General features: G+C 39.0%; 1 protein-coding gene across 12 annotated transcripts in view; it reads left to right on the top strand.

Moving 5' to 3' along the window:
- The window catches only part of DNAH12 (dynein axonemal heavy chain 12), a 245766-nt gene that overhangs the window by 39380 nt on the left and 194367 nt on the right, over positions 1 to 12019 (top strand). For 10 of the 12 annotated variants that reach the window (XR_004272357.1, XR_004272358.1, XM_032289540.1 and 7 more), the window contains 4 exons: positions 1886 to 2074; positions 3118 to 3274; positions 4229 to 4320; positions 8819 to 8997. Coding sequence is in view for 10 of the 12 variants with exons in the window: in XM_032289540.1 (XP_032145431.1) it covers positions 1886 to 2074; positions 3118 to 3274; positions 4229 to 4320; positions 8819 to 8997 (617 nt within the window). In the remaining 2 variants the exon portion in view is untranslated. Of the gene's footprint in view, positions 1 to 1885; positions 2075 to 3117; positions 3275 to 4228; positions 4321 to 8818; positions 8998 to 12019 lie in introns of those variants that run through there. The other 2 variants (XM_032289547.1, XM_032289544.1) reach the window with 2 other exon arrangements.

The raw sequence follows: 12019 nt of genomic DNA, 5'->3' as shown, positions 1-12019 counted from the left end.
CATGCCTATAATCCCAGCACTTTGGGAGGCCAAGGCAGGCAGATTACCTGAGGTCGGGAGTTCGAGATGAGCCTGACCAACATGGAGAAACCCTGTCTCTACTAAAAATACAAAATTAGCTGGGTGTGGTGGTGTACGCCTGTAATCCCAGCTACTCGGAAGGCTGAGGCAGAAGAATTGCTTGAACTTGGGAGGCGGAGGTTGCAGTGAGCTGAGATTGTGCCATTACACTCCAGCCTGGGCAACAAGAATGAAACTCGGTCTCAAAAAAAAAAGAATGTGAAAAATTCTGAGTTGCCATTTTAAGATTGTTGATATTCTATTTAAAAATTAAGGCTTGGCTTGATATGGTAGCTCATGCCTATTATCTCGGCACTTTGGGAGGATCGCTTGATCCTAGGAGCTCAAGACAAGCCTGGCTAACAAAGTGAGACAGTGTCTCTAGAAAAAAAAGTGAAAAATGAGCCAGGCATGGTAGCTCATGCCTATGGTCCCAGCTACTCAAGAAGCTGAGGCGGGAGGATTGCTTGAGTCCAGGATCCCAGGAGCTCGAGGCTGCTGTGAACTACGATTGTGCCACTGCCATTCTAGCCTGGTCTTAAAAAACAAAAACAAAAACAAAACTAGGGTTTGCATATAATGTTCTATTTATTGTTTTGTTTGTTAATGTATGTTCTCACTTATCTGTGGGAGCTAAAAATTAAAACAGTTGAAATCATGGAGATAAAGAGTAGAAGGGTGGTTACCAGGGGCTGCGGAAGGTGGTGGGAGAGGTGGGGGGTAAATGGAGATATTTAATGGATACAATAAACAATTAGAAAGAATGAATAAGCTGAGTGTGGTGGCACATGCCTGTAATCCCAGCACTGTGGGAGGTGGAATCGGGCGGGTCGCTTGAGCTCAGGAGTTTGAGACCAGCTATGAGCAACATGGCAAAACCCTGTCTCTACAAAAATTAGCCAGACGTGGTGGCACGTGCAGGTAGTTCCAGCTATTCGGGAGGCTGAGGTGGGAGGATGGCTTGAGCCCAAGAGGCAGAGGTTGCAATGAGTCAAGGTCTTGCCACTGCATTCCAACCTGGGCAACCCTGCCTCAAAAAAAAAAGAAAAGAAAAAACAATGAATGAAAAAGACTTAGTGCTTGCTAGCACAACTGGGTAACTACAGCAAAACATAATTTGATCATCCCTTTAAAAATAACTAAAAGAGTATAATTAGATTGTTTGTAACACAAGGGATAAATACTTGAAGTGATGGATACCCCATTTACCCTTACGTAACTAATAAACATTACATTCCTGTGTCAGAATATCTCATGTAACCCATAAATATATACACCTACTGTGTACCCACAAATACTAAAAATTAAAAAGAACATATCATGCTGATTAGCTGGGTATGATGCCATGTACTGTAGTCCCAGCTACTCAGGAGGCTGAGGCAGAAAGATTGCCTGAGTCCAGGAGTTCAAGGTTACAGTGAGCTATGATGTTACCACTGCACTACAGTCTGGGCAACAGAGTGAGACACTGACTTAAAATAAAAACAAAAATGGCCGGGCGTAGTGGCTCACGTCTGTAATCCAAGCACTTTGTAGGCCAAGGCAGGCGGATCACCTGAGGTTGGGAGTTCAAGACCAGCCTGACCAACATGGTGAAACCCCGTCTTTAAAAAATACAAAAAACAAAAACCATGTGTGTGTGTGTGTGTGTACACACATGTATATAGTATGCTGAATGAAGATAATTTTCAAGACTAAATGGATTGAGAGGATGTTTTAATTATAGACAATTATAATCAGATATAGGCAATTATAATCAGTTTACTGATTTCAGTTAAAGGTTGAATTTGTACTCTCTAAAGTAATAGCAATTTATGTCATGCAGCTAAAGGATTTCTTAAGGAAAACTATAGAAGAATTTGTAAAACTCTTTGACCCAAAAGATCAACAAAGGCTGCCAATATTTAAGATGGAATTGACATTTGATGATGACAAAATGGAATTTTATCCTACCTTTCAAGATTTGGAAGATATTGTTTTGAGTTTGGTAGAACGAATAGCTGAAGCTCTGCAGGTATTACATCTTTACCCAGTGGATTTTTTTATGTGGATTTTTAAAAGAATTTTAAATTATTTGAGTTGAACCTCTATGAAGTATATATGTACATAAAATGTTATAACTCTTTTATTTTCCTCCCCCAATTATTTTAAATTAGAAATTGTTTTCTCTTTGAGAAAGTCTCTTGACTGGAGATGACATTTTTCTTCTTAGAACTTTTCTTTTAGCCATGAATTGATTTTTTTTTTTTGGCATGTCTCATCTCCTCTACTGAGTTGTGAGCTTCTTAAGAACAAGATCCAATTAATATTTGTTATTTCTAGAGTTTTCTGGTATAATTACTTTGACATTAGTCAATAAGTGTTTGTTGAATGATAGAAAACTAATGCAACTTGAGGTTTTCTTTGTTTTGTTTGAGACAGGGTCTCACAATGTTACCTAGGCTGACATGCAGTGGCTATTCACAGACATGATCATAGCACACTGCTGCCTCAAACTCCTGGGCTCAAGTGATCCTCTTGCCTCAGCCTGCCAAGTAGCTGGGACAATAGGCACGTGCTGCTGCACGTGGCCCAACTTATTTTGTTAGACTACAAACTATACAATTTTAAATCATTGTTTTGTATCAATTATTTTTTCTTGGGCCATTGAAATCTGAAAAGAATGTTTTAAAATATTGTATAAGATCTACATATAGGCCAGGCGCAGTGGCTCACACCTGTAATCCTAGCACTTTGGGAGACAGAGGCAGGTGGATTCCCTGAGCTCAGGAGTTCGAGACCAGCCTGGGCAAAATGGTGAAACCCTGTCGCCACGAAAATACAAAAAATGGGCTGAGCGTGTTGGCGTGCGCCTGTAGTCCCAGCTACTTAGGAGGCTGAAGCAGGAGAATTGCATGAATCTGGGAGGTGGAGGTTGCAGTGAGCTGAGGTTGCACCACTGCACTCCAGCCTGGGTGACAGAGCAAGACTCAAAAACAAACAAACAAAAAACCCCAGTATATATAGCTTAATTATACAGTTAGATATTTATTAAATTGTTACTTTTATTTGTGTTAGAATGTCCAAACAATCCCCTCTTGGCTATCAGGAACTTCAACACCAGTAAATCTTGACACAGCACTTCCTGAACACGTGTTACACTGGGCTGTTAATACACTGAAGGCAGCAGTGCATCGGAACTTAGAAGGTGCAAGAAAACATTATGAGACATACGGTATATATGACATATATAATATTATAATATTTTTCATCATTTTTTTGTGCTGGTGTTTAGTCAGGTATTTGTTTGTCTGGGGCTGCCATGAAAGAACAGGGAGAGCTAGAAGTGAGCAGAGGCGTGGCTTTCGGCAGAGTCAAGGATCAAACCCTATGTATTTTGTTGTCCAGTCCAAAGGGTGCATGTTAACTGGAGCAGGGTGACAAAGTCAAAGGCAGAAAGAAGAAATGTTGGAATAATTCAAGGGTAAAGGCAAGGACATTTCTGAGAGTAGTTTTGAAGAGCCTGTAGCTCAATTTTATCGGTCTGTAGTCTTCTCAACTGTGTGTCAGGTCAGGATGTGTAGTTGTTCTTTGACATTTCTGTTAACTAGCATTTTCTATTAATTGGTGTATCTGTACCCCTAAGTTATTTTTAAGAGCCTCAAATACTCTATTACCTTTGTTTTAAAATGTCTGTGTTTAACTTGGTTTGCTTTCATTCTACCCATTTTCTTAAAATATAGTAAACCATGCATGTTAATACTCTATTAATAATAATATTTAGGCTGGATGTGATGGCTCACACCTGTAATCCCAACACTTTGGGAGGCCGATGCAGGTGGATCACCTGAGGTCAGGAATTTGTGACCAGTCTGGCCAACATGGTGAAACCCTGTCTCTACTAAAAATATAAAAATTGGCCAGGCATGGTGGCACATGCCTGTAATTCCAGCTACTTGGGAGGCTGAGGCAGGAGAATCACTTGAACCCAGGAGGTGGAGGTTGCAGTGAGCAGAGATCAAACCACTGCACTCCAGCCTGGGTGACAAGAGTGAAACTCCATCTCAAAATAATAATAATAATAATGACAGTTAATTGAGTAGGTTCCCCATTCCATGATCATATAAAAAAGTGTTTTACCCTTTAAAAAGGGTATTGTTGATATTTTAATTAGATTATTAATTTTCAGTTGAAAAATATAATTGGCTCCTTGATGGGACGGCAGTTGAGAATATAGAGACTTTTCAGACAGAAGATCATACTTTTGATGAATATACAGAGGTAAGTGGTAATTCTGTTTTTATGAATGTGTTTTGAATTTTTTTGTAATAGTGGGATCTTTTCATTCTAAAAAGTAAATGCTTAAATAGAATTTCTCATTTAAAATATTTCAGTAAAACTCATTGGCTTACCTTGTAATTTCTTTAGTCATTCATTTACTCTTTTGTTAATTCAGCAAAAATTTCCTTATCCCATTCAGACACCTAGGAAGGTTTGGTGGTGCAAAAATAAATGATAGGGTGGGTGTGGTGGCTAATGCCTGTAATCCCAGCATTTTGAGAGAACGAGGCGGAAGGATTGCTTGAGCCCAGGAGTTTGGGCTCAGCCTGGACAACATTTTTTTTTTTTAAATTAGCCAGGTATTGTGGTCTCTTCTTACTCAGGAGGCTGAGGCAAGAAGATCACTGGAGCCCAGGAGGTTTAGGCTGCAGTGAGCTATCATTGCACCATTGCACTGCAGCTGGGCAGCAAAGCGAGACCTTGTCTCTAAAAAAAAAAAAAAAAATATATATATATATATATATATATATATACACACACACACACACACATACACATATATATATATATATATACACATACATACACACACACACATATATACATATATACATAAACACTGTCTTCAGGAGCTTATATTTGGTCTGGAAGTCTGACACAGAAATAACAACTATAATGTATTGATATAAGTACTGGAATAGAGATATGGACAAAGTGTTGTTTGTTTGCTTTGGAAAATTGGCGAAGGTATTATGCAAAAGTAAAATGTGAGTTAGGCTTTGAAGTAGATTTTATAGGCGGAGAAGGGAGGGGATGTAGCATGAACCAAAGTGTTCAGAGAACATACATGAATGGAAATAGTTAAAGAACAGGTATCAGGGACACAGAACATGAAAGATTTAGAACATGATGAAATTGGAAATGCAAGTTGGAGCCACATGGGAAAATCCTGGGGTACCTTTGCTTAAGAGTTTGTGCTTTGTTCTAAAGATTTTTAACCATGGAAGTAATCTATTCGGATCTGAGTTTTAGATAATTCTGGGCCGGGTGTGGTGGCTCACACCTGTAATCGCATCACTTTGGGAGACCGAACTGGGTGGATCACTTGAGGTCAGGAGTTTGAGACCAGCCTGGCCAACACGGTGAAGCCCCATCTCTACTAAAGATACAAACTAGCTGGGCATGGTGGCACATGCCTGTAATCCCAGTTCCTCAGGGGCTGAGGCAGGAGGATCACTTGAACCTGGGAGGTGGAGGTTGCAGCCAGCAGAGATTGTGTCACTGCACTCCAGTCTAGGCAACAGAGTGAGACTCTGTCTAAAAAAAAAAAAAAAAAAAAGATAATTCTGGTAGCGATGGGGAAAAAGGCAATTGAAAGAGAAAAGATTCCTACCTCCTCAAGGGACCTTGTTCTATTGGTTAAAACTAGCCTTATATTTCTTCATTTTCCTTCTATTGACTGTTTAGGTTTTTTAATGTGTACTTTTTGCATTTTAATTTTTCTAACATATTAAATTTTAAACATACAGAGTTTTTTGTTTGTTTGTTTTTTGAGACAGGGTCTCACTTTATTGCCCAGGCTGGAGTGCAGTGGCATGATCATGGCTCACTATAGCCTTAACCTCCCGGGTCCTTCACTTCAGCCTCTTGAGTAGCTGGGACTATCTCAGCTCACTGTAACCCCTGCCTCCCAGGGTCAAGCGATTTTCCTGCCTCAGCCTCCTGAGTAGCTGGGATTATAGGCACCTGCTACCAGGCACAGCTAATTTTTTGTATTTTCACTAGAGATGGGGTTTCACCATGTTGGCCAGGCTTGTCTCAAACTCCTGACTTCCAGTAATCCACCCGCCTTGGCTTCTCAAAGTGTTGGGTGATCCTCCCATTTCAGCCTCCTGAGAAGCTGGGACTACAGGCACATGCCATAACACTCAGCTAATTCTTGTAATTTTTTTTGTAGCAATGGGGGTTTCACTATGTTGCTCAGGCTGATCTCAAACTCCTGGCTTCAAGCAATTCTTCTGTCTCAGTCTCCCAAAGTGCTGAGGGTTTACAGGCATGAGCCACCATGCCTGGCTTATACAGATGAATTTATAGGATACTTGTGATTTCTGTAAAAATAAAACAGGACAGGGGAATGATTAAAAAAAAATGTTGGTCATGATTTGCTAATTGTTGAAACTGGATCATGGGTACGTTTTGCCTATTTTTGTATGTTTAAAATGTTCCATGAGAAAGTTTAATATAATTGTGAAATATAACATACAGAAAACTATGTAAAGTACATATGTATAGATTGATAGGTAATTATAACCCAGGTGGTAATAACCATGCAGCTTAAGAGTGAGAACTTTCTGAAATCATAGGGAGCTAAAAAAAAAAAAGCAAAAGAAAAAAGAATGAGAACTTTCCAATACCCAGAAGCCACCGTGTGCCTCTCCCCAATTACAACTTTCCTGTCTTTAGTGGTAACTATTATCCTGACATTCCCTGCTTTCCTTTATGGTTTTACCACCTATGTATGTATACTTAAATGATATAGTTCAGTTTTGTCCATGGTATATAAAAGATATCATACTGTATATGTTCTTTTGTGTTTTTCTTCTTTTGTCATGGTAAAATTTATCCATATTCATCTTTTTTCAGTGCCATAAGTTCTTTGTAGCCTTTATTTGTTTATTTGGTGTATTTCTTTTCTTTTTTTTTTTTTTTTTTTGAGGTAGAGTCTCACTGTGTCTCCCAGGCTGGAGTGCAGTGGCACAATCTCTGCTCAATGCAACCTCCGCCCCTCAGGTTCAAGCGAGTCTCAGCCTCTCGAGTAGCTGGATTTATAGGCGTGATAGCGGGTGCCTATAATCCCAGCTACCCAAGAGGCTGAGACTCGCTTGAACCTGGGGGGTGGAGTGCCACCACACTTAGTTAATTTTTATATTTTTAGTAGAGACGGGGTTTCACGATGTTGGCCAGGCTGCTCTTGAACTCCTGACCTCAGGTAATCTACCCTCCTCAGCCTCCCAAAGTGCTAGGATTGCAGGTGTGAGCCACTATGCCCAGCCTATTTGGTGTATGTCCAACCAAGAACAAGGCAGGTGCTTAAGATAGTCTTTGAATTAATTGTTATCTTTCCCCTTGAACATTAAAAAATTTAAACCCAATTCACCACATCCTAGATACTCTAGAAAAAAGGGATAGCATTGAGAGAGTGTAACATGAAGGAAAGTTCTCCTGAAGGAAGAATAAAAGGAATAGGACATTTTGGTAGAGAGTGGAGATTGAGTGAGAAGGAAGGCAGATACAAACATTGAAGGTGGATTGTGAAATTAAGTCAAAGTTTGTCCAAGGTTGGTAAGTATGTTTCACTTTTACCAAGTACAACATAGCTTGTCAGATTTTCTTGATACTACTTTGTTTAATTTAAAAAAATTATCGCAGGCCGGGTGCGGTGGCTCAAGCCTATAATCCCAGCACTTTGGGAGGCCGAAGGGGGTGGATCACGAGGTCAAGAGATCGAGACCATCCTGGTCAACATGGTGAAACCCTGTCTCTACTAAAAATACAAAAAAATTAGCTGGGCATGGTGGCGCGTGCCTGTAATCCCAGCTACTCAGGAGGCTGAGGCAGGAGAATTGCCTGAACCCAGGAGACGGAGGTCGTGGTGAGCCGAGATCGTGCCATTGCACTCCAGCCTGGGTAACAAGAGCGAAACTCTGTCTCAAAAAAAAAAAAAAAAAAAATTATCGCAGTGTTTGGGTGCTAAGAAGTTGACATGCATTCCAAAATCTTCGATCTTGGTGATTGCAGAGCATAATATTTCTCTCTTCTTGGATTATTATCCTTATTTTTTATTTATTTATTTTATCTTTTTTTTTTTTTTTTTTAATCATTATTTTTAACAGGCAGGGTCTCACCTTGTCACCAATCCTGGAATGCAGGGTTAAGTCATAGCTTACTGCAGCCTCAAGCTCCTGGGCTCAAGTGATCCTCCTACCTCAGCTTCCTTTGAGCAGCTGGGATTATAGGCTCAAACCATCATTCCTGGCTTGGAGTATTTTGACAAAAACCAATAGGTTCCTTACATACATTTTTTTTTCCCTGAAGATTGAATTAGAATCCTTGACCATGTGGACATAAAGTGTGAAAAAAACTAGAAATTTAATGAGTTATCAGTAATGGCAAAAGCAAATATTTATCCGCTATGCAAGTTGACTCCAGGAATAGTTTTAAAAAATAATTATTGAGGGAAATTTTACCTTGTGATATGTTCAGATTTTGATACTGTGAATGGCATCGTATTATATATTTACTGGTAAATTGACAAACGTCTTAAGGAAAGAACAGGTGAAAAAAATATGTATGCAACAAGGAAAAAAAATTTAGTCACTTAGCAGAAAAGGATAAAGTGTATTTATATTATATAAATAAGAATTTCATAACGATACAATATTATTAAATCAGTGAACGTTCTAAGCATGTTTTTTTAATTTGAACACTGTTTTTCAAGTTTATAGAAAAATTTTTCAGTCTTGCCTCAGAAATAATGCTTCTGCCTCAGTGGATTCATTACCCTATGGTGCGTTTGGATTGTGAAGATTTGAAGACAGGCCTGACAAATAAAGCAAAAGCCTTTGCAAACATATTATTAAATGATATAGCTTCAAAATATAGAAAAGAAAATGAATGGTAAGTAGAATTAATTCCCAAGCTCCGAATTATATGGCTAAAAGAAATACTTTGCTAAAGTAATTCTTGTTTAAAAACAAAAGCTTAAAATACGTAAGCACTTACAACTTTTTCACCATAGCTGCCTTCTATAGAGGTGCCTTTGTAGTCCCATTGGGCTGGGTTCTTTTTGTTTGATACTATTTTTAATGCAACCGAGGATTTTAAAGAAAAGAAGTGGAAATAAACCAGATTCAGGTACAGATTACATGATAATGATAAGATTATAGACTTTTGGTGATACTGGGCAGAACTATGATCATCCCTGACCCCGATATTTACTTACTGTATCACCTAGCTTATTTTTCTCATCTGTAAAATGGGGACACTAATACCTACTTTGCAGGTGACTATAAAACGGGATTCATAAATTAGTGGGCTGCTACCTGAGTGTGTCATGTAGATGTGTTTTGCCTGTTTCACACTGTGTTTTATTTTGTTTAAACACATTTTGGACTTGCTATTATTTTAAAATTAGGAGTACACACATACATGCATGTGCACACACACACACTTTGGATTTCTTACTTTTCTTGAAAAAGTGGGAAGACCATGCCACATTAGGCCCGCTGTGATAAATGGAGCTAAGAAGCAACTTTCCTTGTTAGACAGGGAATATGTCCTGTGGTTTGTTCACCCAGTGCTCAACCAATCCATCATCCAATTTACTGAACTCATTTGTTATCTGCAGTTCCCCCCAAAAGCTTGTAACTTTTGTAAAGATTAAAACTAATGTATGTATAGCACCTAGCACACTGCCTGGCACTTGGGTACTCCATAAATGTTAGCTATTATGTTTATTTTCCTGGAAGCAAAGTGAAAAAATCGTATGCTTTGGAATCAGAAAGACCTGAATTTGAATCCTGACTGCCATTACTAGTTCCATAAATCCGGGCAAGCTACTTAATTTTCTTGAGCTTCAGTTTCCTACTGTGCCAACTATGAGAAATAGTACTTTCCTTGCAGGACTAATGTTAGGGTCACAGATAACATTTGTAAAATATCTAGCACTTTGCTTGGCATAGAATAGGAGCCCAATAAATATCTTAAATCGAATAAGCAAATATATTACAGTCAGAAGTCAAGTTTATCAGGCATACTCTCTATATAAAAGTAGACTACACAAGAAGATATCAAAGAGGGTTAAGTATTAGAACCTTTCCCTTTCTCGAGAGTTGTAACCATTCTGATGAGTAAGAACAATGGCAATGCCACAGTTAGTTAAAAAAAAAAAATATGTTTAACAGAAGTTTTTTTGTATTTATTTTCATAGTATCTGTGATTTTTCTGGAAAATTCCATACTTCTCACAAAATAACTATCTTATTATAAACCTATGATATAAAAGCAACTGAAAATTTGTCCAGTTTCCTTCACCTAGTTTATTCTTTGATTCCATCCTGTTTAAATTCTACACTTTAGATAACATCAAAAGGAGGAAATGTGTGCCACAGATTAAGTACAGGTCACTGAAGAGCAATTTGCTTACTTCACAGTTTGGTTTAGCATTGCTTGGGCTGTCTTAATTTCATAATTTTGTTTGCCTCCTTTTCTTTTTCTTTTTTTTTTTTTTTTGAGACGGAGTTTCGCTCTTGTTACCCAGGCTGGAGTGCAATGGCGCGATCTCGGCTCACCGCAACCTCCGCCTCCTGGGTTCAGGCAATTCTCCTACCTCAGCCTCCTGAGTAGCTGGGATTACAGGCACGTGCCACCATGCCCAGCTGATTTTTGTATTTTTAGTAGAGACGGGGTTTCACCATGTTGACCAGGATGGTCTCGATCTCTTGACCTCGTGATCCACCCGCCTCGGCCTCCCAAAGTGCTGGGATTACAGGCGTGAGCCACCGCGCCCGGCTGCCTCCTTTTCTTTTGCTGAAATATCTCTCCCCAGAGGACTCCGATTCTGCTCTAGCAAGATGATTCCCAGGAGGATTATCTGTCTTTTTGCATTATCTACATTAATGCATTCCTCCTATATTTTTTTCTCCCTTCCTGCCTCCCTCCCTCCCTTCCTCCCTTTCTTCCTTCCTTCTTTCTTTTTTTTTTTTTAAAATAGAGATGAGGTCTTGCCATGTTGCCTAGGCTGGTCTCAAACTCCTGGACTCAAGTGATCCTCCCTTCTTGCCCTCCCAAAGTGCTGGCATTACAGGTGTGAGACACCATGCCTGGCCACATTCTTCTTGTATTTCTGATAATCAAGAATTAACTATAATGTCCTACTTGATCTGACTCCTGCTTACCACTCCAACTTCGTGCTAGGTCCTCTTCCTGGTATTCATTCCTACTGGCCTGTTTGCCATTCGTAAAGTATGCCAAGCTTATTACCACGGTATGGCCTTTGTCTTTGCTGTTTTTTCTTCCTGGAATCTCTTTTCCTCTTATTTGAACAACTCATTTTTTTTTTTTCCCCGCTACCTTGAATATCATCTTCCTAGAAAGGCCTTCTCTGGCCACTCTTTATAAAATAGTGGCTTCTTCCTGACACTTCATCGTTCTTTTTCCTTTTACCTTGCTTTATTTTTCTTCATAGCTTTTTTTTTTTTTTTTTTTTTTTTCTTTTGATACAGTGTCTCATTATGTTGCCCAGACTAAAGTGCAGTAGCACAATCATAGCTCACTGCAGCCTTGAACTCCTGGGCTTAGGGATCCTCATCATTTTTTTACTACCGAACATAGTACATATTTGTGTGCTTTGTCTCTCTCCTCAGCTTGAATATGAGCTTTATGAGGACAGGGTCTCATTTGCTGCTATATTTACAATGTTTAGACTTTTTCTTAGCATATTGTAGGTACTCAGCTATTTATTAAATGAGTGAATGAGCAAGTATAATTTCCCACATATTTCTTAAATTCCTGCATGAACTAAGAGGTCACTTACCTCTTTTATACTTTGTTTTTACATGTTTTTTCCTTATATTTCTGGTAATAGCATGACAATACTTAAAATAAAAAAAAAATTTACTAGAGACATGGTTTTGCCATGT

This window comes from Sapajus apella, unplaced genomic scaffold (genome assembly GCF_009761245.1).
Source record: "Sapajus apella isolate SASKATOON/1434 unplaced genomic scaffold, GSC_monkey_1.0 scaffold23, whole genome shotgun sequence".
Taxonomy (NCBI): Eukaryota; Metazoa; Chordata; class Mammalia; order Primates; family Cebidae; genus Sapajus; species Sapajus apella.
The sequence above is the reverse complement of the archived record's forward strand: the minus strand, read 5'-3'. Positions and strand labels throughout refer to the sequence as shown.